Below are 26,980 nucleotides of genomic sequence, written 5' to 3' on the forward strand. Positions count from 1 at the left end.
AGCGGCACCTTTGGAAAAGGCACCTTTCCCCCACTGCTTTATCAACAAGCTGATAGGTGAGGGCGGCGCGGGCCCACCCTTTCCCCACGAGGCCGCTACCCGCCTCCCGGATCCCCACGCACAAGGCACCGCACTGGTACGGCAACAACCGGCCCGTTTCTGGCTGCTGGGCCTGCGGCGTGTCCCTCTCCCGGCCGGATACGCGGGGGGGGAAGCGCGTAGGGACGCAGCCTGCCCGAACGGAGGGTCATTTTCGCAGCCGTTTCCTCGGGGCTGGGGCAGGCCCACGGCCCCGTGCGTTGCTCTCGGCGATCGCTCTCGTTCATGGTCCATCTCCCGCGTGCTCCGCTCGCTCGCGCTCAGCCTGGCCCCGGCAGCCCTCCCCGCGCTCGGCACCGGCGCATCGATCACTCCGGGCTCGGCGCATCGTGCCTGTGCCGGAGCGCGGAGATGGATGGAGAGCGCCTGGCCCTGAGCGGAGGTGAGGGAGGGAGCGCGAGGCAGCAGCGTGGCGCCGCTGCGGCTCCCCGGGGTCGGTTCCTACCCGCGTTGTGCTGGGCCGCGGGGTTGGTACAGGCTCTCCGGCCTGCCAGCGCGATGACGTCACTGCACGCGGGCCCTGGGGGCGGGGCGGCTCTTCCCCATCGCGGCCTCGCTCCCTGCCCTGGGGGGGGGGTAACCGCCCCTTCTAAACTCGCCGCTAGGGGACCCCGGGGAGCCGCTGCCTGCGCGGCTCTGCCCGGGCTCGGGGCCAGGTGACCGGAGGAGCAAAGCCCGTCTGGGAAACCCGGGAATGGGACGGAGGCGCTGGGGCCTGAAGGGTCTCGCCGCCCGGCTGGTCCAGGAGCGCCCGGGGCTCGAGCCCGGCCCGCCCCCGCTGTGTGAGCCTGGCTAGCGCTTCGGGCACCGCATAATCCCCGCTCCCCGCCAGCCGTTCGCCCCCGTTGCCCTGGGCCTTGCGGGCCGGGAAATGGGATGGCAAACGGCCCGGGGTAGCCTCGGAATCGAGTGTGACCCAGGTTTTAAACAGGGGGTTGGCATTGAAATGGAAGGTGCTGCCTTTAGGTGCTGCTTGTACTAAATAGCGAGCAAGAGCCACCAGAAAATAGCGATTGCACCTTCCTACGCCCAAGGAAGCGGCGTGCTTGGTGCTGGTGCACGGGGCGGGGTAGCATGTAGGACAGTGGAGCCGTGTGGCGGTGCTCACTGCGATCTGTATGTGAGACTCTGCCGGAGCAGCAATGTGTATATATATATGTAGCTAGGGCTTGCTTGCTGTGTAGATTTAGGAAACCTTGTCTGGGCCACACTATGCCCCGGTGGTTCCTTTGTAGGATGTCTGTGTAAAGAGCAAAAGACAACAGAAGGAGTCAGGAGACCTGGGCTGAACACTTTGCCCCTGACTGGATGTATGAGTAGGCATGTTATTTAAATGGATGCAGAAATTAAATGCCCCACATTTGCTTTCTATAAACAAGCTAATGTACAACCTAACAGTCTGTGTCAATAACACTGTTTCCATACTTAAATGTCAAATGTAAACATTTTTAACAAGCACTCCCCTACAATGTTTGACTATAAATAAAGTGAAACTTATTTCATTGATATTTGTTGCACAAGCTGATATACACACCAAAAAAACAAGGTCCTGATTCTGCAAACACGTGCATTGAAATCAGTGGAGCTACACAGGGTAGTAAAGTTGTGTGTGTGCATAAAAGTCTTTTCAGGATTGGTGCCTAAAGCCTGAATAATGGATTTTAAAAGTTCCTTCATTTCTAATAACCTATAGTGGTGGTAATAACAGGTAAAGAATCTTGTTTGCTTACAACATAGGATTTCTTTAATATTGACAATGCCCCTTCAACTATTATCGCCTAGGCCAACAAGGTCTAGGCCTAGGGTGGCAAATTTGCATGCGACCCCTCCCCAACTCCGCCCCTTCCCCCCCCCCCCAGGCGCACCGCGCAAAAGCGCTGGGAGGGAGGGAGGGAGAAGCAAGTAGCAGCACGCTTGGAGGAGGCAGAGCAGAGGTGAGCTGTGGCCTGCAGGTGCGGGGAATAACCTGGAGGGGACGGGAACTGCTCCCTGCCCCAGCTCACCTCTGCCATCCCCCGAGCGTGCCACAACTCCCCTTCTCCCCCCTCCCTCCCAGGTTCGCTGCACAAAAGCGCTGGGAGGGAGAAGCGAGTAGCGGTGCAATCGGAGGAGGCAGAGCAAAGGTGAGCTGGGGCCGGCGGGCGCAGGGAGTGACTCTTGGGGGGTGGGAGCAGGGAACCGCTCCCTGCCCCAGCTCACCTCCGCTCCACCTCCGCCATCCCCCGAGCGTGCCACAACTCCCCTTCTCCCCCCTCCCTTCCAGGCTTACTGCGGGGGAGCAGAGGTGAGCTGGGGGGAGGGGTAGCAATTTTTTGAGGGCCAAATTTGTTAATCTGCCACTGCTTCAACTGCTTTATGCCTAATTTTCTTCATTTGTCAAGCAGAGATGACACCCATCTTAGAAAAGCATTTAGTAATACCTTACTAATGCTAAAGTTACATTTAGAATGTCGGTGATAACTGCATACAGCTTAGGGGTGAAGGAACTGAAATGTTCAAATTTGGATGCAGCTCTTCAGAATTTAGAGCCAGACTGGTTCTGCATGAAAGGATGGAAGGGAGCCAGCTTCTCTGTGTTAGTCTTATTTTTCACTCCCCTGGTGTTTGTCTCTTCTCAGATGTGTGAAGATTTCTCAAATTCATTGATGCAACTTTGTGGCCTCCCAAAATGGAAAAGTTTGGCATAGTTATGCTTGGAAGCCAGGTTAACAAGGATGCACTCCAAGAGCAAAATATAGCTGTTGGTGGAGTCTGTAGGGTGCAGCTATACTCATCCTAAAAAACTGTCAGAGGATATTGGTGAGCGCTAATCCCCAAATATATATGTAATTTAAGGGCCAAATCCTCAGAGTTGCTGACCATTTGCAGCTGAAGTGAGCGGGAGTTAAAGATGCTCCTCAGCATCTTTGTCTCATGATTTGGGCATACGTGCAGCCTAAAGCTTTTGATGTGTCTGGGTCAGAGTTCAGACATTCCTGTTCAAAGCAGATCTTGAAATGTTAATTGAGGGAAGTGTTCTAACTACTTGACTGCTCCTGAGTATTGTAAAAATGTTTAGTTAAACACAACTGCATTGCTCAACATGCTAGGTTATGTCTGGAGATGGTGCAGAGTGAAACATTAATGGGATAGTAATAGCACAGCAAGCTGAGGAGTAAATTATTCCAGATCTGTGCAGTCTTTTTTTATCTGCACTGTTCACATTGGTGATGTTTGGCGGTTAATAGACTTTTCTGTTCAGTAGACTCAGAATTGTTCTTAAGTTTCATATATTTTCTTGCAGGCAGGGCAGAAGAGACAGGCAAATAACATGAAGCCAAGAAAACTCCTCTTTTTAATGATTTCAGAATAAGAAAGTATCAGTCAAATGAAGCAGCCCATGCAGTGGACGTGCTTTTTAATCCCACAATGTCGGAAGCCACATCTCCAGAAAATAAAAGACCCCGGAGAAGCTTGTCCCTCAGTAAAAACAAGAAAAAGAACGAAGCAGAAGTTAAAGGAGCACCACCCATACCTTCAGCTTCTTCCTCTATCCTTTCATTTTTTAACAACACTCCCCCTGCCAAAGTCACCTGCCCTATGTGCGGGCAGATGGTGCCAAGGTATGGGATCAACAAGCACATAGATGAAATGTGTCAGAAGAACCATGGGGATGGTGAAATGATTCTAGTTGATTCAGGACTTGACTGTTTTATGAATGAGGGCCCATCAGGTATAGATCTGAACACTTGTTCCAGCCCATACTTTGCAAAGGAAGCTTCGACTCCAGAGAAAAATATGAGTATCTTTGAAAGCAACTTGTTGAAAATGAGAGCAGGTGCAGGACAGCAGACTAGTCCTTACTTTAAGAAGAATAATGCTCCAATGTGCGATGTTCAGAATGAGCCAAGGGTGCAAATGGTTAAAAGTGTCTCTCTGGGCAACTTGGCATCTAAACTGTCCAGAAGGTACCGTATCCAGAATAGACAACTGATAGAAGAAAACGAGAAGAATTCTTCATCTCAAGCTGTTCACAGTGTGTGTGACAATTCTGCAGAATGGGGTGATGGAGAGACTTGTGCTGGGGATGGCTCTCAAAAAGAGAATCACTTTGTTCTGTCAGGATTCCAAAAGCAGCATGTCCCAAAAGACAGTTTAACAAAAGAACTTGAAAGTCAGGGAGAAACACAAGAATGTGATAAAGAGACTCTTGTGGGTTCTGCTCATGGATTAGTATCCTCAGTTAGCATTGTTGCCAGGGAGCTAGTGTCTGCTGCAGGGAACACTGAAAAACACAGTTATTCTGAAGGCATGGTGCCTAATCTTGGCAAACATACACCTCCAGCAAGTTATAATAAAGTAGAGAGATCTGATGTTTCAGAAGCCAAAACTCAGTTCTCTGTTAAGGATATTCCTCCTTCAAGGACACAAGTGATGTATGAGAGCCATACAGAAAACTGCCTAGTGAAGGATAATACTGGAACACTTCCTATGGAAGTTCATGAAGACTTAAGGAATGAGATGATTTATCATACCTTCTCAGAACCTATGCAAGAGGTGGATTTTCAGAGTCCTGCCAGTGACATTTTAGACAAAATAAGTGGTGCATTTGATTCTGCGTCTGACTCTTTTGGTCACCCATATTATCTCCAGAATTTCCTGATGGTCCTGCAAGTTGTCTTGGAGAATCATGATGATCTGAGACTCTTTGATGAGCAAGACACCAGCACTATCACAAAGTTCTACCAATTGTCAGGTATATTTTACTTTAGTCGATTTATTGTTGTGTTGAGTGTCCACTAGGGACTTTGCTATTGCTACCGATTTTACATGGAAGATGCTCTGTTGCTATGGTGATAGGCAACAGTATAAAACCCTAAGGTAGATAGTGTGAGGGGGAATCCTCCCCTTCCCCCCCCCCCAAAAAAAACCCAAACAAACAAAAAAGAGAAACAGCAACAACAGTGATTAAACCATGCTTAATAATCTTTATATGGGAAAGATAAGGTGGGTGAGGTTAAAGGTCTTATTAGACCAACTTCTGTGTGGTTTTTGTATGGGTGAAACTGGACAGTCAATATGCTCTCAAATAAGCTCTCGCAGAAAAATGATAAAAGACAAAAACACCACATCATCTTTGGGCAAATACTTTTTATAAAGTGATCACTGCATATCTGACCTATCAGTCTTCATCCCCAAGGGAAACCTGTATAATGCCTTCAAAAGATGAGCCTGGGAACTTAAATTCATAACTCTGCTAGATACTAAAAATCATGGTCTCAACGGAGATGCTGATTTTATGGCTCATTACAACAATTTGTAACCTACTAACCTTCCTTAGTCCTATGATTGCAGAGATGTTAATTGCCCACTTCATTTTAAGTGGTTTCTTGCAACATCTGTTAACTCCTTATGCTTAACCATCTGTCTCACCTTTTGTTTAGTTGTGACACTCTGGTTACCTTTCCCAGACATGAAGAAGAACTCTGTGAAGCTCCAAAGCTTGTTTCTTCCACCAACAAAAGTTGGTCCAATAAAAGATATTACCTCACCCACTTTATCTGTCTCATATCCTAGGCCAACATGGCTATAACAACATTACATGGGGCTTATATGGGAAAGTAAATTTCATTTTGAGCCAGTGAAGTTTGTATGAAATAAAGATAGATTTCATAATCTATCCTTGCAGAATTCCGTAGCATCATATATAAAACACTGTTTTGAAGTGAAAAGCAATTTGACTTTGGTTTCTGTAAAATATATAAAAGTTTTGCTAGGAACTGATAAGAACATGTTATATTTTCTAAACCTTGTAGAAATATTTTGAATTCTGGAGTGTAAAACCCTCCACATTTTGGAAGTTTGGATATGACTCATACTGCAGCATAGTCTCCTCTCTAATCAGCATATGGGGTTGGTGAATATCACAAGCACTGGGCTAAAAGGAGAGCATCACCCATATCGAGGCTATCAACCTTCAATCCTGCACTCCTGAATTATACTGTATATGTAGAGCTTTCTTTAATCTGAGTGGCTGGACAGTATGAGGGAAGTTGAGGTCTACATGGATTCTCTGGTCTTATGAGATGCTCCATTTTCTGTCCACCTGCAGTGGTCATAATTTCTCGGTGTCCTCCCACTCTTAGCTGCACCTGTGTTTAGGTCCAAGCAATCTATCAGAATGGTGACAGTCTGCAGTGAGGGCAATCTACAACAGTTCCATATATATCATAAACTACTACCTTACAGACTGCGGAGGGTGAAATCCTAGCAACTCTCACCTTCTTGCAAGTAGAGGTAACCAGCATTCTGGTGTCTGTTCAGATGAGAGTAACAACTAGCAGTAACAAAGATGTGAGTAGTGGCGATTATTGACATCAGTAGCACTCCTTTCCCTCCAGAAACTTCAGACTGGAAGTTATGGGAGTTCCCATTGCTCCCCATCTGTTTTTTACTGTTGCAGTTCTCTCCTGAGGACACTGCTCAAAGTGAAGCTGGCACCTAGTTATGTTGACAGCTAGCTATTGAGGGCACTTAATACCAAATTTCCGAAGTGCTTAAGTTTTGTTGTATTTTTGCGAGATCCCAGTGTAATGTTTGGCTCCCTCACCATGCACATTAGATTTGTGTGCATAATGGGTATGTGCTCATGCAACACCAGTGTATGCTTGAGCTGAGAGCACACAAGTGCCAGGCACTTAGTTACATACAGACTTTTTTGAAAAATCTGGGCCTGAAAGCATTGAACTGGCTGCGCTAACTAATGAATTGTGTTAACTCATTTTGGAATAACTAATGGGCAAAATGCTTCATTATAATTCAGAAAGGGGAATATTTCCCCTAATGGAATCTTTTGTATGTTCAGTTCTTTTGCATTGCTATCTATAGTGAATTATTCACATTAATTTTCTTTTTGTGCTAGTATAAAAATCTCGTGATTTTTTTTTGTTTCACTTTTAAATTAAAATAGAAGAAAACTGGCTGAATAAATGCTGTTAATGGACCATGACTCCAAAGCTGTTCCTTCTTTGTCCATTTTAATATTTTTCTGAAAGTCCCAAATGATCTTAAACTCTGATGGATGACACAATAGTAATAAAAATAAATCTATGCAGATCCAGAATTTTTGGATAGGCACCCTCTGACGTCATCACAGAAAGTAGGAAGTTTTCATTGAACAATTTATTAATGTTCATATCTTGGACTGAAGGTTAATACTACACATTTTTTGTTTCACTTGTTTGACATCACCAGGTGCTTAATACCAAACTGGAGTTGGATGACAGAATATGAAAACATTGGTTCATGCTTGTTAGGATGAGTAGTCTTATGGCTGCAGTTCATATACCTACCTAGTTCGTAAGGTTTGTTTCTTACTTAAAGATCTGACTCTATACATACCGCTATAGACAATGCAGTAATGCAATACAGTTCTTTTTGTCACTAGAGGAAGAGGGCAACATTTTCATAATTTTTATATACAGTTTTACAGAATTCATAAATGAATGGAGAAGACACATAATGGGAATGTAAGAAGTGAACAACAGATATGGAGATACTTTAGACAATTTGCTGTTTGAGAACTCTCTCCTCATTTAAACGTGTATGTGGTGACAGCTTGAAGATATGGTAAATAAGTAAAATAGAAACACACACAAAAAATGGGTTGATGTTCCTATCTGAGGTTACAAGTTGTGTAAATACAGTAGTAGGGTGAAAATCAAATTAGTTACTGTAGAAACTCTGGAATCAACCCCTAGAATAGGTCATAGCAGTTGCACTTGCCCTTTTATATAAAAGTAGACTTATTGTCTTTTGCAGTGTGTAATCCAAACAGTTTTTCCCCAGTAGCTCGGGGAACATAGAATAAGTGTTACCGCAAAGCAATGCTGATAAATTATCTGTTGTGCCCCAGCATCGTAGTAAAATGTGATCTCCTTTTCTCTAGGAGATGGAGTATGATGACTCACTGAGAAGTGTTGTTGTGAGGAAGTGACTGGATAGAATTAAAGCAAAAGATAATGGATTGTACAGAAGCTACTATAAAATTATAGAATCTTCAGTTTAATATATTTTGTCCAATATTTGTTAGGAGTTCAGATAAACTCATTGCCTGTTCCCTATTACTAGATCTTGCTGCCAAAGCCTGTATTGTCATTCAAACAAATACAGGGTGGATTAAAAACCAACACTTTTTTTAATTGGATTTTTTTAGTTTAGACTAAATACATTTTTCTTAAAAAATAAACCTATTTTTAAATTGTTTGAAATTATGATAACCTATGTTACGGCCTTTACTATAATCTATTAAAATAATTTAAATTAAATAAAAAAATAAGTAAAAAATAAGTTTTAAAGAAAGTTAAACCACTGAACTGCTGGAAGTCACTGATCATGCATCCAAAAACAGAGTTTGTTGAAGTGCTAAACCAGCAGTAGTCTCTTTTTTTGTAGGTGCAGAGACAATATTTTCTTCATTTCAGTTTATCCAACTAGTTCTGTTCAATGTTAATTCAAAGTTGAGAACCTGTTTGGCCGTTGAAAATCCAGGAAAGCTTGCTTTTCTCTTCCAATCCAGGAATGAAAACTAGGTATGAGAGGATAAGACCTACTAATTCTAAACCTTGAAGGACATGGTAACCAGAAACAATACATTCAGTTAATTAACTAGTGATAATTCTATTTTTGTGTATTAATTGTTAGTTTTAAATTCAAAACATGTTTTTATAAAAACAAATTGGTATATCCAGCACATTTAAGGTACTTTTATTTAAATATTTTTTTAAAAGCTGGTTTTGTGCCTTTTTAATTGCATTTTGACAGAAATCACAGTTTTAAAAAAATTAATAATCTAGTAGATAAGAAATGGCTTATTCACCATTTTCAATGTAGTAAAAATTAGGAATCTTAATAAATATATGTTAATATATAATTGCTTAAATACATGTGTATAGATCTACATATCCTCTTGATTAGCAAAAAGTAGTACCAAATTTAGAGTAAAGACAATATTTTGTTGAAAAACACCATGGTTTTTAGGAAAATAACTTAAAAGTACAAATGGAAAACAGGATTGAAATTTATTATTTAGATGAAAGTTTCCTGCTTGCTGATTTAAATGACGATTAAAATTGTTAATTTGCATGGCTTTTATTTAAATCAGTCCACTCTGGTGCAAAATCATGCTACTTCATATACTGCTGTATATTGGAAAAGGCAGTTTTCTTGGTGCTATATACACATGTAATACATTAGTTAAGCTACTTGCATAGTATGTATACTTCACTAATTAATTAGCTTCTGCTAAAATGCATATCTGATTTCTGCAGTTGATGGTTTTTGATATATGGAAGTTTATTAGCACAAGTCGATAGAACGAGTTAGGACATTATTGCTCCAGTCCAGTAATAATTTATTTTTACAGGGTATGGTTGCTATCTGTTCTACAGTGAGCTTTTTTAGCTGCAGTGATTATTATGCAGGAGAATTAAAGGTATTTTTAAAGGTAAAATTCCTTTTAAAGCAACTTTTCATCCCCCCCCCCCTGCAAGAAAGTGTTTAATGTTGGAAATAGGTTAACTATCCAGTTGTTTAAGCAAAGGATGCAAAAACTCAAATATTCTAAAGAAAAGCTCATATATTGGTTAGGTACTTCCTGGTCTAAATCTCATCATTAAGCAGTTTTCTGTAGTGTTGTTAGCTTTGCTAAATGTTGAGCAGCTGAAAACCTGTGAGTTGTTCTTGAGTTCTGAAATAATATAGCAGCAGTTAATGTAAAGGTGCATTGCCAAACTCTGTAGGCTTAAAACATGTCGTACTTTGTTTGGAGAATCTTGGCAAGGAATGTTTTCTATATTTTACATAACATTTTTTTTTAAATCTCTCTCTCTATTGGAAAAAATAAAATACCATTTTGGTAACACTCCTTAATGCACTATGTGAGCTCCTCATTCTAGTCTGCAGCCAAATGACATGTGCCAGTCCTGGAGTAACACATGTTCCTATAGACCTCACTGGGTACTAATGCATAGTCAGAAAACTAACAAAGCAGATATGATTGCCATTTACGCTTCATTAAAAATGCAGTGGAAATAATCACCATGTAATCACTTTCCTCAGGCTTTTTGCATCTTTTCCCAATCATATTTTCACTTAAAGCAAGATTGTTAGTTTCAGCTGAACATCTGAAACTGCTTTTCATGTGAGTGAAGCCATCTTATTAACAATAGCGACAACAACAACAAAAAACCTACCCCCAAGGTTATGTGCTGCAGAATATGAGGCTTGAGTTGAAGTATTAGCACAGGACCTTTTATTCTGCTGTCTGCCTTTCAAATCCCTTTGAGATAAAACCATCTTTCCACTGTAGTTACTGAATTTCAGGCTTAGTTTTGTCATTTTCCATGGGGGGTAAGAATGGGTAGGATGCTGTTGTGCAAGTCAGCATTCTCACTCTCTCTGTCTCTGATTTGTGAAGAATCAAAGACACTTCAAATAAACTGTAATACCACTGGGGAAGTGACAACTTGGGCCTTTGAATATATTTCTCCCAGTGGAATGATCCATCTAATTTATTGAAAGAGACATCAGACAAAAAAATATCCGGAGGAGAGAAGTAACTTTACAGCCAAAAGAAAAGTTTAATAAGTATGTATAAGACAGCTGCCATTTTCTAATTATATCAGAACTAATAGTGTTTAAATTAATATGTCTGCTTTTATTATTGATCAGTTATAGTTGAGCAGGAACAGACAGTGGTAAACAAGCTAGAAGCTCATCTGGAGTCAGAGCACTACGTGCATGCAGAAGGATGCTGAAAGTAAACACATTTTAAATCCACCAACCAGACAACCTTCTATTAATGAGTTTTTTTTTAATATCCAAATTAAATTATGGGCAGTGTTTTTGTTTAATTTTTGCATTTTTTTCATCTTAGTGATAAATAAATTCATTTCCTGTTCTGATGTTCCTATATAATCACTGCTGCACTGTTAGATTCTGCCAATACATATGAGTAACTTTACATGTGCAAGTAGTTCTAATGTGGGCCTGTATGTAGAGTTACTTACCCTTTTAGTAAGTGTTTGTTAGCATCAGGTTCTAAAACTGTAAGATCCTTGGAGCAGGGACCTGGTCTTTTGTTTGCAAAACACCTTGTACACCTATGGCATATAAATGGATAGTCATTGATCGTATTTCCTTTTGTTTTTTTGAGTCTTTCACACAGCAACAGAGGAGAGAACTTTTGTTAAATAGGAAAATTTTATCGTAAAATGAGAGAAAATGTCACAGTGCAAGCAGGTGCTATACCTGAAGCTACTTCTGTTTTTTTTAAATGATTAGATTTCAGATTCACTATATCTTTCAAGGGCAGGTTAATGCCAGCATTATGTGGTTTAACTTGCATCCTTCAATATCTGTAGACAAGAAGGAGCTATTTGGATAAGTATGTGATTTGTCCTATTTTTCAGCTAAAGCAAAGATCCAAATGCAAAATATTATAGTTAGAGATGTCAGATGGATTTATGACACTTCTTGGAAGACGTTTTGTTCTGTGCAAGAGTAAACGGATTGAAATAAGATGTATTTTTATTGGTGACAGATCTGGCTCTGATGTTTTTCATGCTGAGAGAAAAGCAAACCCTATTTGCTTTGACCAGCCATCTGAAAATTTGAAACATAATTGTTTCTCAGTAGGAATAAATTGTAAAACCTACTTGAAGATACATTACAAAATTTTTCAAGTGTGTGTGGAACTTGCACATTAAGCCAAAAATAGGATATTCCTTCTGTAAAGTTTGATCCAAAAACCTATTGAAGTCAATAGGAATGTTTCCTTTGACTTCAGTGGGTTTTGGCTAAGGCTATAGTGCTAATCGTTTACGCTAGCGTCATCTTGGTTAAAAAAGTGATTAGAAAACTAGATCAGGCTTGGACAATCGGAATGAAGCACAGTATAGCCAGAAGTATGGTTCTACTCTGAAGTGTCTGTAAAAATGGCTCATTCTTACTCAAAAGACCTAGTCCCTGGGTGTATTTGGTGTCATCTCTGTGTAAGTTAGTGGCGGTGGTGCCCTGAGTTAACTCTGAGGGAAAAACTTGTCTCTAAAACAATATTCTATTCTTGTTGCCCCAGGGTCTGAGTATGTTCAAGGTTTGGTTAATTTCCAGCATCAATGAAATTCTGTTTACCCTTGTGCCACACAATCAAAGATAGTCTGATCTGTATAATCCCGGGATATATACAGATATATATCTGTATAAACCATTGGGATTTGATGAGTCCTGTTGAGGGCATAATTCGCTGGCAGAAGAGCTGCACAGATGTAATTGACATAATTTAGCCTCTAAAATGCTGGTGTTGATACATGAGAAGGAAAGAAACAAGTTTGACTTTCTGATTCCAGATAGAATTTAGCAGAGTTAGCAGTTAAAAATATTTTTTTTACTGATCTGATCAGATTAGCTTGGACCTAGAGTCATTGAGTTGCTAACATATGACCTTAAAATGGCCTCTTTTCAGAGCAAAATTGCAATTTAAATTGAGACCTATTAAATATGTATGTCTTAATCAGTATCTGTGTTTGGCAACAATAAGGATCTGAAGACCTCATTCAGAGGCATAACTACTGATCAGCAAAAAATCAAAAATATACATATTGTTGCCAAAGCACAAAGGTACATTGAAAATCCTCTGTGTACTCCTTTTCTTCCGAACAAGAGACTGTCATTCAGTCTAACATTACTTAATCAGTTTTGCTCGTTTGAAGAGAGAGAATGTAAACATCTGGGCTATTTAAGTTTGAATAGTGAAGTTGCCGTTTAATTTTTTTTTTTGCGAAAATAGTGAGGTTAGCACTGCATGTGCACAATATATTTTAAACAGCCATTTCGTCGGTTTTGCAAGCCCATATACAAAGCCCTGTGCTTGGCACGTTATTTCAAAGGCTAAAATCTGATACTTTACTGAATCAACTTGTAAAAATATCTTAAAGCTGCCTGTCTTCTTTTAATAGACAAGCTGCATCAGAGTGATATTTTTGTAGTTATATGTATATAATGTGATTTTTTTTAATGTTTTAATGATTTTTTTTTCTCTTTCCCCATTTAAATTACAGCTGGTGGTCAGAAGTTATATGTAAGACTTTTTCAACGCAAGCTGAATTGGATAAAAATTAACAAAATAGAATATGCAGAGATCAGTGCAGATTTGTTGCCAGTAATTGGAGAATTGGTTAAAGCAGGTTTTCTGCAAACAGGTATGGGAAATGACTTTCATGTTGTTAGAATTAAATTCCCTTTTCTTGCTGCTGCCGCCAGTCTGTCTTTGGGTGGCCAATTAAGGGAGTCAAGTTGAGGACTATTAGTTGAGCAATTCAGGCAGATAGGCAGCTTGCTCTATTAAGTTAGTAGTACAAATCAGTTGAAGAGGGAGAGCTGGGCAAGGTTTTTTGGACGGAGCAGGCTAGATTTCAGTCGTTAGGACGAGAAGATAAAAATTAATTAATTTTGCTTGGACTGTCAGTTTGATTCAGATTTAACTGAACCAGATTTCTGTACACTCGTGTTTTTGTTTTGAAATTGCCATGGAATTTTCCTAAGTTTCTGTTAATTATTAATCTTCATAATAAATTAAGTAAATTTCAAACTATATTTGGAAAGTTAGTTTAAATTACTAGTCCAAAGCTATTTCATATGTAGGTAGGACTTTCTACTATCTAGAAACTCTCTGTACTTCAAAGTATCATATGTAATATTGTAACTGCATAAGTATTTTTCTTTGTACCTGCAGAATCTGAATTACAAGACCTTTCTGAGGGGCTGGACTTGCTTTCTGCTCCTGAGCTAAAAACATTAGCGAAGACCTTTCACCTGAAAAACCCAAATGGTCAGAAACAGCAGCTGGTGGAGGACTTTCTCAGACTGGCAAAACAACGTTCGATCTTCAGCAGGAATCAGGCTGGTATTGGGGCAGTGATTTTGAAAAGGTACCATTTGGGCTTTTTATATAAAATCCAGTAGTTAATTCTGCAGATGAATATAAATTATTCTTGAGAAGACCATGAGTTTTAGATGCATTTTGGAAATGAAAAACATATTATATGCATTGTGAATTAAAGCATAAAGAAATGAAGTAGCTAACAATAAAATTATGACGAAAAGCATTAAGGTTTTAAGTTAACAGTGCTAGAACATGGGTCAAATACAAAATTAAAAGGGCAACCAGAGAAAAGTCTTTAGTGCTTTAACCTTTTTCTTCTTTTTAGACTTGAGCTTGGATGGCTGTGCTAAAGGGTATGGCTACACTTGCAGCTGTAGAGCACTGCTGCGGGAGCTCCCGCAGCAGCGCTTTGAAGTGTAAGTGTGGTCGTGGCGCCAGCGTTGGGAGAGAGCTCTCCCAGCGCTGCAGGTACCCCACCTCCCCGTGGGGATTAGCTTACAGCGCTGGGAGCCGCGCTCCCAGTGCTGGGGCACTGTTTACACTGGCGCTTTACAGCGCTGTAACTTGCTGCGCTCAGGGGGGGTGTTTTTTCACGCCCCTGAGCGAGAAAGTTGCAGCGCTGTAAAGCGCCAGTGTAGCCCAGGCCTTAGTTTTGGCCAAACCTCAATCTCTTGAATTTTGCATTTCAAAGGACAAAACCATAGTCTATAGTAGTATGGAGTGTTTCCAAGTTTCCCCAGGTCGCTTATGACATTATTTTAGCTTAATTTGTTTTCCCTTTGTAAATAATTCTTGCTGTGTTTGTGGGACTACATGAAAGTAATAAAATAAGGCTTCTGCAAACCATGGCTCAGCAGCACAAATCTGAATATCTAATCCTTCTCCTCTTACTGCTGGAACTGCATCTGTGGATTCCTTGTGAAGACAAATACAGTTTGGTCGGTTATAAGAGTATGTTGTTAGCCATCCACTAGCATTGCCCCAAATATGTATTAGAGCAAGCAGCAAAAAATAGTGCAAGGTCCATCCCACCAGTAAAGTTCCTTTCATGTTACCTAAACAGCCCTTGGTATTTGTGATGGTTCTTGGGGTGCCCAGGACTGAGAGTCACCTTGGTACACCCTGCCTTTAGTGAGAGGGTGACTTGCTGCTGCTTAAGGTTTCAGCTCCCTGATGCCATCAGCCTGTTAATCTCCTCTGGGCTATGCCGGGCCTTACTTTGCCTAGCAGGTTAACAATAGGTGCACCCTAGTCCCCAAACCTCTTTGAAGTATTCCCCTGTTGTGTCCTGCCCTTAACCACAGAACATTCACAGAAATGCAAAGTCTGATGTCCCCAGAGAAACAATATCCACACCAGGCTGAATGATTCAACTCAGGATCAGCTCCTTGTATAATACCAGAGCACTGGAATATATTTATAGGGAAAATAATAAGCTTATCAAAGATTTGAGATTTTAAAAAAGTGAGTACAGATAATGGAAGCAAAAGGGTTACATATAAAAGAAAATCATAACACGATTTCTAGACACTAAACAGGATAACCTTTTGTCTAAAGAAGTTATCTTACTTATCTTTTGCAGTGTTTAACCAAGCCTAGCTGAGATCCCATTTTCATGAATGTAAACATGCTGTTCATTTGCTTCCTATCCTAAGTACAGGATTAAGAGGTGTCTCATTGCTTTCCACTTATATCCCCCAAATTCACTGTCTGTCTTCAAAAAGAACAGGAGTACTTGTGGCACCTTAAAGACTAACAAATTTATTTTAGCATGAGCTTTCGTGAGCTACAGCTCACTTCTTCGGATGCATAGAATGGAACACACAGACAGGAGATATTTATACATACAGAGAACATGAAAAGGTGGAAGTATGCATAACAACAGGAAAAGTCTAATCAATTGAGATGAGCTATCATCAGCAGGAGAAAAAAAACTTTTTGAAGTGATAATTAAGATGGCCCATAGAAGGTGTGAGGAGAACTTAACATAGGGAAATAGATTCAATTAGTGTAATGACCCAACCATTCCCAGTCTCTGTTTAGGCCAGTGTTAATTGTATCTAATGTGCATATTAATTCGAGTTCAGCAGTTTCTCTTTGGAGTCTGTTTTTGAAGTTTTTTTGTTGCAAAATTGCCACCTTCAAGTCTGTCACTGAGTGGTTAGAGAGATTGAAGTGTTCTCCCACTGGTTTTTGAATGTTATGATTCCTGATGTCAGATTTGTGTCCATTTATTCTTTTGCGTAAAGACTGTCTGGTTTGGCCAATGTACATGGCAGAGGGGCATTGCTGGCACATGATGGCATATATCACGTTGGTATATCTTTGGTGAACCAGAACGTATATGGCGGGATCAGAATATTCTTGTAACTTCCTTGCCAGTTGCCATTGCGGGGGGTCACAGAGCTGAAAAGGAGTTTTGGAATTGCCTAGTTATGGAAGGAGAATTATTATCTGAAGCAAAATGTTTTCTTGACCCCTTTCTGGAGGGGGGAGGAGAAGAAACACAAAGCTGACTTAAATTAGCTAATATACAAAGTTTCATGACCAGGAAGGTTTTGTGGTGTGTTATGGTACTTTGGGGGTGTGTGTGTGTGCGCACATTAGCTATTTAGAAGCAGATTCAATCATTGTTAGCACTTTACAATATGACATTTGCTGTTCCCCCTCCTGTTAAATATATTTTAATGGTAGCAAAGAATAGATAGCTTTTGGCTCTGGCAAGATTTCACTTCATTTAGCCTGGAGAATAAATGAAAGTGCCACAACCTGAGGTATGGTACTTCATGTCAGTTAAAACATTGGCTACTGTGACTGATTTTGCTAATAAAATAGCTTTGTCTTCAGGAGATGCAGTTGTTTAAGTGTAACCCAGTTTTAAAATAGTGCCGTCTGCCGTTTGAAAATATTTCCCTCCCATGAGATTTCAGTTTCATTCTTTGATATTAGATACTTGAACTACATTATAATTTTGAGGAGGAGAACTTTCTTGATTGACATTTGCATACTTACTTGATTTAGGAATATGGAATCCAATAAATATAGAGAGAAGCTAAAAATAATTACTTGTTTTATCAAATGAAGTTTTCTCAGTGGTTTGGATATGCTGGTCCTATTTTACTTTAAAGAACTGTCTTAACACCTTACATTAAATCCCAATATAATGGAATGTAATAAAACTGAGGAAGAATTTATTGCCCTCAATACACAGTTTGCTGTTCTACTGCTGTGTCTGGTTAGGCCATATCTTGCAATGTTTCTACCCTACCTAATGTGGATATCAGTTGTTGTATGATATTTTTTTAAAGCTTTCAAGTAATTTAAGATCAATGCTTTGTCTTAAAATTTGCCAAATATTATCTGAAAATTTCACTAGATCCTTATTACCTGTCATTTTCATTTTTTTTAAATTCACCACTGTTGATAAGAACTTAAAATAACACCACCCAAAACCACACAAAATAGACACAGTACTTTGTCCGACCCTAGTAATTTTACTGTGATTCTCAAGAGCTAACAAACAGAGCGCATCAACTGTCCTCTGCTCTGTACACTGAACACTGGTTGACTGGCCAAGTAATGTTGCATTGAGTTCAAGATCTGAGTCCTTCTTCTCTTCAAGGTGCTTAATGATGTGGGCTCAGGATACCACTAAGATTGCCTCAAGCTCGGGTATAAGGATGTGGGTCAACGACCCCACTATTCTGGCACAATGAAATTATCTGCCTCAAGGGGATAAAGTTTGTCTGTAGAGGAGGCCTAGTTGTCTTGGGGGCTGGTCCAAAACTGTGGATGAACACCTGCAGGATCAGAGAACCACCTCAAATGTCATCACTTTCCACTTTTTTGGACTACCTTCACTACTATAAACACACAGCACAGCTTTAATAAAATGTATTTAGAACATGCAGTCTTCCCCCTAAGAGCGGAGGAAGAGAGAAGGAAGGACAGAATATCATGTAATAGATGCTAGTCATGTTGCTTAATGCGTTACTGCAGGTGGTTTGGTTATTATAGTGATGATATCAGAAACTGAACAGAATGAATTGAGAAGCACAAATTAACCAACAGTTATTAACAAATGTATTTATTGACTCTAACAATGCCTAGAGATTAAGAGCAGGGGACTAGTGAGTGGGAGACCTTGAATCTGTTCTCAGCTCTGCCATTGACTTAATATGGGAGCTGAGGAAAATTGCTGTACTTCGGAGCCCTGATTTCTCATCTGACAAGACATGGTGCTTCTACCTAAGAAAATCAGTGAAGCAGAGCTGTGAGAATGTGAATCCTCAGCAATGTAGTTGGAAGTCAAAAAGATGAAGCTATCAATGCCAAGTTGCAAAATGGCCATGTTAGGGCTGTAGTAACTTGACTTTGCCAAATTTAATGGGCCAACCTCTGAAAGGCCTCTAGGTGAAGAAAAAAATCCTGTAAGGCAACCCTGCTTAAGGAAGAATTACTTTAGTGACGAGGAAGTCACCATGGGAAGGAGTTACTTCTTTGTAGTGGATATTACCACTGTATCACAAGATCCAGTGTTAGCTTGGTCTCAAAAAACATGGGGTGGGATGGGAGGAATCTACACTGGCCAAACAATAAAGGGCAAAGATAGACCTTGATAGTGCAAACATTTATGCATGTGAGCAGTGCCATTGAACTCAGTAGAACTGCTTATGTGATTGGCAGGACTGAGCCTGTGTTCAGAAATGGTATTTTTAAGCTTGCAAGAGGTAATCACGAACAAGGCATGGGAGTGTAAAAATATAACAATAAAATGACTAAAATAAGAACTTGAAAGCATCTTTGAGAGTTGCACTGCCTTACATTTTTGGAAACCTTCAGGAGTAAGGAATTGTGGAAACAGCATTGTTACTGTGTAATTGTGGCTGATAGCTAAAGAAATTCTGTTACAGTAACACTCGTGAGCTGGGTAGGATCTCTGGTAGCATCTATTTTAAAAGAATCAGTGTATTAAATTTATTTTCAGCAAGTTTATTTGTGCCTTCTAGACTTCTTGTCATTACTGGGAAAATCTGTAGAATCTTTTTCCGGAAGCCTTGAATCCTGAGACACAGACACCTTTAAATAGAGACAGGAAATGCCCTAGATTTTTTTGTTGTCTTCTTGCTGTTTCCATTATAGTTTCCAGTATTATTTACATGTGTCTGAGCCTTCCTTTTTCATATTATTAAGAGAGAAGGCTAAAGCTTCTATATTGTTGGGGGATGGTTTTTCCCCTTTGCGTTTCCTTCTAAAATAGCCCTTGTAATTCTCTTCTCTTCTCTTCCCTTCTCTCTCTCTCTCTCTCTCTCTCTGCCCCTTTTAATATATTAAGTGATATAATGTGTCTTTGTCCTTTGTATGCTTTTCTTGTCTAAATATTTTTTGGGTGCTGCTAGGTATTAAACTATTGAAGTAAGTGGCGGTTTATGACATAGGTTTGATCCTGCATGTGAGTAGCCCTATTGAATTCATGTCAGGATTTTGCCTCTGGCACAGACCTGTACTAGAATGTTGCTTACTACAAAAGACTCCTAACGTTACTTTAGTCGTACATGAAACTGCTACCTTTAAGTTCCACTGATCTGTCTTAAAGCACTTTTTCTTGCATGTACATTTCTGTACAAGTTTACTCACCCAAGATTGGACTGACCTGGGTATAGGGGCGAAAGACTAATCAAACCTGCACGTCAGGACCGCTACGGACCTCCACCAGAGTTTCCTCTGGCTTCGCCCTGCCCAGGCATAGTTCACCATCTTTCGGGTGTCACCATACATTTATACTTCCCCTTTGATTCAGTATGAGATCTTTTTTACACAGGAGCAGAGTGTGGATTTAAAATAATAGCACCTTAGGATTATGGAGTAACTACCATTTCCATAATTGTTTAAATACTCACACTCAGGAACGTCGATGATGGTCTAGCAGATAGATGTGTATTCCGACAATTGTTTAAATTCTTTTTATTTGGATTTTTCATGTGTAAACTGTATTCAAGAATGTATGCAGCTACATTTCCTTTAAGTACCATTGTATTGAAAAGAAAAATCAGTGAAATTCACAGTAATGGCCAGACTTCCATCCTTGACTACCCTTTTGTATATGTGGCATATACACGATCATATACTGATCAAGATCCTGTGATAGGAGAATTATCTACTACAGCAGGGATGGGGAACCTTTTTTCTATCAGGGGCCATTGACCCACAGGGATGGGGCTGCGGGTTGGGGTACAGGAGGAGGTTCGGGATGCGGGCTCCGGGAGAGAGTTTGGGTGTGGGAGGGGATTCTGACCTGGGGGTAGGGATTATGGGTGTGGGCTCTGGTTGGGTGACGCTTACCTCAGGTGGCTCCCGGTCGGTGGCGCAGCGGGGCTAAGGCAGGCTCTCTGCCTGCCCTGGCTCCACACTGCCCCACTAAGCGGCTGGCATGTCTGGCCCCTAGGCGGAGGGGCCAGCAAGCTCTGTGCGCTGCCCGCAGGTGCTGCCCCTGCAGCTCCCATTGGTCACAGTTCCTGGCCAATGGGAGCTGAAGAGCTCGTGCTGGGGGTGGGGGCAGCGCGTGGAGGTTCCCTGATTGCCCCTGCTCCTAGGGACCGCAGGGACAGGCTGGTTGCCTCTGGGAGCTCCACGGCGCCAACCGGATTTTTAATGGCCTGGCAACCCTGGCTTCAGCCCTGTGGGGGGGGGGGCGCCGAGGCTTGGAGGTTCCAGCCTGCAGCACAGAGACTTGCCGCGGGCTGGATGAAATGAAGCAGCAGCGGGCTGGATTTGGTCTGCCCCTGCACTATAGTATCTCAGCAAAAATCGCACATTATTGTGGGGACTGCATTTTAAATTTGATGATGATGATAATAATTAATAATGCTTTGCACTTCTTCTAAATCTTCCATATGAAAATCTCAAAGTATTTGGTAAATGTTAATGAATTAAGTCTTGCAAATCCTCAGAGAAGTGAAAGGATGTATTTTCAAAAATGGCCTCTGATTTTCAGTGCCTTCAATTTTGAGTGTTCCACTTTAGGACCTGATTTTTGTTGACTTGACTTGTCCAAAGTTACACAGCAAATTGTTGTCAGAGAGAGACTCTTACTTTTTGTTGAGCATAGATATAGATATAGATATATATATAGAGAGAGATTATTCCACTTCACTTACCAAAATGTTATATTTGCTATGTATTAAGTCCCTATATCTGGCTTTTCATTAGAGATCACATATACTATGTAGTTTCTCAAGCTCCTTCATACTGTAGGGAAAATCAAGCTGTATAATAATTGGTTTGGAAGTAAATTACATCTGGATAAACATTTTGCTTGGCTTCTAGGGCTAAGGACCTTTCTGGGAAGTCTGTCAGGGTCTGTAAAGGCCCCCGAGCAGTATTTTCTCGAGTTTTACTGCTGTTCTCACTGACTGATTCAATGGAGGATGAGGAAGCAGCTAGTGGTGGCCAAGGCCAGCTTTCCACCTTGCTTATGGTAAACATGGGTCGTACGGTGTTTCCCAGTTACACGGTAAATAGGAAAACAGCAATCTTCCAGGACAGAGAAGATCTCATCAGGTAGGAGGAACTTTGGCTATCTGGAAACTGATTCGTGGAGACAGCATGTGAAATACAGCAATGACACCCATGTGTTTATTTCTACATAAGCGCTATTATTACCTATATACCATGTCATCTTACCTGTGCTATTGCCATAAATTGTAGGGCAAATAGAAGACCAGAAGAAAACACACAACAGTATATTTGTGGTCAGTTAATATAGCGTCTACTAAGAACCCTCCCAAATTTTGTAATGCTTGGTGGCCTTGCGTTCTGAACCAGAGTAGCTTACCTCATTGCTTCCTGGTCATCTACTGATGAACGCTGCACATTTAAATTGCAGTGCCTGCTGTTAGAATGAATTCCTAGAGCAATGAGAAGATGATATAAATGTTTTATACTAGAGAAAACATTTTAAACTTAATGCACCCTGATGTATACTCCAGTCACTTCAGAAGATTACTCCAGGAATAAAGTTGGCCTTGTGGATTTTTTATTTTTTTAAAATGCCTTGGGAGATGCGGGTGGGAGGCAAATCAGATAACATTGTATAAAGGGAATGAGTTATTTTTAACTGTAAATTCTCTTTGCACCTGCTATTTATTTTTGTATTTGTGGTTTGGGGTTTTTTTGTTTGTTAGATATGCAACAGCTGCTCATTTGTCAAATGATGTAGCCACTGCAATGGCTAATGGGAATTGGACAGAAGCTAAATATCTCTATATGTGTGCAAAAGAAACCTGGCATGAACTGAAAAATCATCCTTCTTTGAGGTACTAAAGCAGAAATGCATGTCGAAATTCACATGCAACTAGCAGATACATGATCTCATTTTTGATGCAGCTCCTATTGAAGGAGGCTTGTATTCTTGTGTTCTAACCGGAGTCTGTTGAATTCAGCAGTTTCACTGTTCTTAAAAGCTTTGAACTTCCTGCTTTATTTGTTTAGCTTTTAAATGGTTTAAATTGGAGAGACTTTTTGTGTAAAAGTGTAGAGTGAATTGGTAAACAAAGATAAAGCGCTGAAACAGCTCCGTATTCTACATGCCAAAATGAAGGAGAACAAGAATCTATTATTCACTTGTCTTAGTTTGTGTTTATGGCTGCTAGACAAACAGCAATCAGCAGAATTTAAAATTCACAAAGAACAAAGTAATGTTGTAAAGGTTATGGGAAAACATATTGGTTATTCATCTGCTGAAATTTCCAAGTTGGTGTTATTCAGGAAGAATTACTAAAGATCTGAGAACTGAACATACGTGTTTTGTTGTTCAAGTATCCTTCATCAGGTTTCATTTTAATTATTTGTCTGCTAGCTTGATGATACCTTGAAAACCATAGCCCTGTGTTTGCCATCATATTCATTCTCATGGCAACTGACTTAACCTCATATTCATGGAGGGTCGTTTGGGGGCTTGATCTTGATCAGTGGCAAAACTTCCCTTCAGTGAGACTAATATTATGCCCTTGAATAGTATATGCCGTCAAACAAAGATGGCTAATATCTGTAAGTTAAATAAATTTGTTAGGGCAGGAAAGGCTATTTCAGCCTGTGGCCTTTTGTCCAGCTGTTTGTCTGCTAGCTGATCTTCTGTCTTGGTAGAGAACACCTGTAAGTAAAAACCAAAACCAATAAATAAATAAAGATGGTGGAACTCAATTTTCTTTTAACTGACCTATGATATGTGAATCTTTAGTTTCACTAGTTGTGAACCAAAAGACATGGCTGCAAAAATATTAATATTAAACCATTGTGCCAGCCACCTTAATTCTGTCACTTGCGAACTTTGGAGTGGCAGACTTTGCAACCTTGATGTTCTTTTTACTGCATTTTTATATATACTTAATGTTGTGTTGTTTTGTTTTTATAAGTACTCAACTATTTGTGTGCTTTGTAAGAAAGAGTCTGAATGATTTGATAGTCATTCCTATTTAAATGATCTCTGATGCGTTCTTTTTTTTTAAAGATGCCATAGAGACTTACCTGAGTATCTGCGACATTTTACAGTTGGGTGGATGTATACAAGGATCCTCTCTCGAGGGGTTGAAATACTGCAGAGACTGCATATGTATGAGGTAAAGCAGTGGTGCAAGACAGTGGTTCATTTTTAATTGCTAATATTTCTGTAATGAAATTACTATAGCTGTCTCTCAGATAGAAAATCCTTACATTTTCCTTGGGTGGCAGTCTTAGTACATTATAGTATAGTGTCAGACCTCATTAATGATACAGTTCACAGGAATATTGTAGAAAGGTTTGATATTGCAATAGTCAATGAAGTTTTTATCTGTTGTGTAGCTTTAGAGATGATAGGATCTGGTGCAGCTTTGCTTAAAGGTAACCTGTGAAGAAAAAAACAGTGTGCCATTTTTCTTCCTGCACTAGGATCCAGGAAGGCCTGGAAGAGTGTTTTTTTTTTTTCAACATTTTTTTCCCCACTTTTTTTCCCTTAAAAATAAATAAATATACCTATCTCATAGAGCTGGAAGGGACCCCAAAAGGTAATTGAGTCCAGCCCCCTGCCTTCACTAGCAGGACCAAGTACTGATTTTTGCCCCAGATCCCTAAGTGGCCCCCTCAAGGATTGAACTCACAACCCTGGGTTTAGCAGGCCAATGCTCAAACCACTGAGCTATCCCTCCCACTGATGTACAGAAAACTGGATGGAGTAGCCATGTGTTGTTGTGTCCATGGCCCATTGGTCAGTGGTGATGAAGGATCAAGCATGCCTGAAGCAAGCTAGTGAATTTCTAGAATCATTGGAAGTAGAGCACATCTCTCAACCATACTATCAAAATAAGTGGCCCCCTCAAGGATTGAACTCACAACCCTGAGTTTAGCAGGCTAGTGCTCAAACCATTGAGATATGCCTCCACCCTCTTGCATAACATTAGGTTTTGACTTCCCTGTTGTAGCTGGAAGATTCTGGAAGGCTGTGCAAGATCTACTTGTGGATTATTATATGGCAAGAGTCTAACACTGAGGGATTGTTATTTATACTGTTTAAAGATATCTTCTTTTCACTGGATTTTGTTAACACCTTGTAAAGCCAAACTCTTGGGTGGGGTGACAGGGGAGAAGCTGACTCTGAAATGCTCTGTCTCTTCAGTTGAGGACTAAGAATCTCCAGCTTAAGAGGTCCCTGCCAGGGAACATGACTTTATAATATAAGAAAGAAAAACACTAAGAAAACCTCTTTAACCAAAAAACAAGCTGGCAATTTTCAGGCCTTCTTTGTATATCATAATGAAACAAAAAGGGGAAAAAGCATTTTCCTCTGTGCAATTGACCTGTATATCTAAATGACTCTCTATGTGTTCATAGGAGCTGGTATAGAAAGGGATGTTAAAGGGTAAAAAGGACTTGAGCTGGGAATTGCTGAGAGTTAAAGTAGCCAGTGTAGGGGAGGAGGGAAGACACTTGGAAGGGTAATACTACTGTGTTACTACAAAACTATGAGCAATGTAGCTGGCTTAATTGTATAATGATATTTCAGCTTGCTTTCCTGTGTCATCTAATAGAGTTTTGCATTGCTGTAGGAGGCTGTGGAAGAACTGCAGTATCTTTTGTCTCAGGAAGTGTATTGTACAGACAGCAGAGGACGATGGTGGGATCGACTGGCTTTGAATTTACACCAACACTTGAAACGCAATGAGCAGGTATCCTCTATCTGCATGCTCTACTGCTGGAGAACAGTACTAGCTAGGTGTTAAAAACACTGCTTGTATTTTATATGAGCAGGAGTGCTGGGAAGGCACTGTAAGAGGCTAAGGCTTGGTCTACACTACATACTTCTGTAAACTACGTTCTTCAGTGTGGAAAAACCAAATCCCTGAGTGGTGTGGTTATACCAACCTTAACCTCCCATGTAGATGGCACTGTCGGCGGGAGAGCAGAGGTGGAGTTATTAAGGCGTTGGGAGAGCTCTCGCCCGTCAGCTTAGATGTCTTCACCAGATGCGCTACAGTGGCACAGCTGCACTGGTGCAGATGAGCTGATGTAAATTTGTAGTCTAGAGCTGCCATCAGCACTTTGTATGGATCTGTTCCCAAGGGTAGTTGATAGGCTTCTCTTGTGAAGTAGGACTTGTCTTTGGGTATGTCTACACTACAGCATAAGAACAGGCTCAAGCCAAACGACCCTGGCATCTGCACTGCCATTGTGCTAACCCAGGGTTCCAGGACCTTGCAGGGTTGGTGGGTCTGAGCTCGAGTTAAGCTGGTACCCGGGATCCGAGTCCTGTTGCTTTGCAGTGTAGATACAGCCCCGCTTGACTCGGGTCTTAGGATTCAGCCAGAAGTATCCCACAATTTCATGGGACTGCTTCCTTAATCCTCACTATCCTAACAATCAGCAATCCACTCAATTGAAAAAGGAAGCCCCCCTCCCTCCCCTTAGCAAATGGTAGCAGCTCAGGTCAGTGTTAACCCATTCTCTTCTGATCACCAATCTGCAAGCACATTATCAGAGACCCTCCTGGGTTTGCAGTGGAGAGTGAACCGATCAAGCTTTTTGCAAAGCCCACTGCTTCCTAGTGTTGTGTAAGGTGGGTAATAAAGTTTTCCCACAGTACACCATGGTCCTAGGGCTAGAGCAGTGACATTTGGCTTGGGGGGTGCTGGGGACTGGGATATGGTTGTTTTGATTCACATCTGCACGCTCTAGTGTTGACTCCAGAGCTCTAGGTTCAAGCACAGGTTAGAAGTGTCTTAACATAGGGTTAAAATACATGGGTCAGCTGACTCAAGTCGCTAACTCTGGGCTTACATTGCAGTGCAGACATACCATTTGAGGCTTGGTGAGGGATGAACAGATTCATATTTGGTCAGCATCGTTTTTCTATCACTTTGGAGAATTTCTCCTAGCTCAGGGATTATATGTAGTTGCCAGTCAAGTGCCTGCTCAGCCAGTCTGCTTCATTGTCCACAGGGAGGCAGGGAGAGCTTTTTTAGAGGAGAGCTCTCCTTCTGGATGCTCATCAGTGTTTGGGAGTATTCCTGTTAAAATCCCTGCCCCTGTGCTGAGGAGAGGCAGCTGGAAAGGAGGCCTCTTTAGCTCCTCCTCAGGCAAGGAGCTATGGCGGGAGCTGTTAGATAGACTGTTCCTGATGGGAAGCAAGGGTAGCTTTTACCCTCAGGGATGCCTTATTTCCTTTCCCTGTAAGTCTGCCAGGCCACTTATCCATGTGCTTTCACTCGCTGGAGGAATTGTGGCTTTTTGGAGAGGTTGTGGGAGATAAGTGCCATCATGCCAATCTGCCTTGTAGATGGACCAGGGGCTGTGAAGAAGCATGGCAGAGTCCTGAGGTGCCAGAAGAAGCAATCTCACAAACTGAATGAAAACTGTTTGGCCTGGTATGTTGCCTAGTGTGCTGCCCCACAATCGGGCCTGCACTGGACAACCCAGAGAATAGTGGGC

The 26,980-nt window shown here is 41.0% G+C and overlaps 1 protein-coding gene across 5 annotated transcripts in view; it reads left to right on the plus strand.

The window, feature by feature from the left end:
• Positions 1–26,980, plus strand: part of FAN1 (FANCD2 and FANCI associated nuclease 1) — a 50,573-nt gene continuing 23,593 nt past the window's right edge. Inside the window, exons 1-9 of one of the 5 annotated variants that reach the window (XM_044980912.1) lie at positions 37–56; positions 2,718–2,898; positions 3,383–4,834; positions 13,197–13,337; positions 13,871–14,066; positions 21,347–21,580; positions 22,204–22,335; positions 23,529–23,637; positions 25,102–25,221. In XM_044980912.1, the coding sequence (XP_044836847.1) occupies positions 3,508–4,834; positions 13,197–13,337; positions 13,871–14,066; positions 21,347–21,580; positions 22,204–22,335; positions 23,529–23,637; positions 25,102–25,221 (2,259 nt within the window). In that variant the 5' untranslated portion in view covers positions 37–56; positions 2,718–2,898; positions 3,383–3,507. Of the gene's footprint in view, positions 57–139; positions 482–792; positions 882–2,717; positions 2,899–3,382; positions 4,835–13,196; positions 13,338–13,870; positions 14,067–21,346; positions 21,581–22,203; positions 22,336–23,528; positions 23,638–25,101; positions 25,222–26,980 lie in introns of those variants that run through there. The other 4 variants (XM_044980910.1, XM_044980914.1, XM_044980913.1 and 1 more) reach the window with 4 other exon arrangements.

The sequence above is a fragment of the Mauremys mutica genome, chromosome 11 (assembly GCF_020497125.1).
Source record: "Mauremys mutica isolate MM-2020 ecotype Southern chromosome 11, ASM2049712v1, whole genome shotgun sequence".
NCBI lineage: Eukaryota > Metazoa > Chordata > Testudines > Geoemydidae > Mauremys > Mauremys mutica.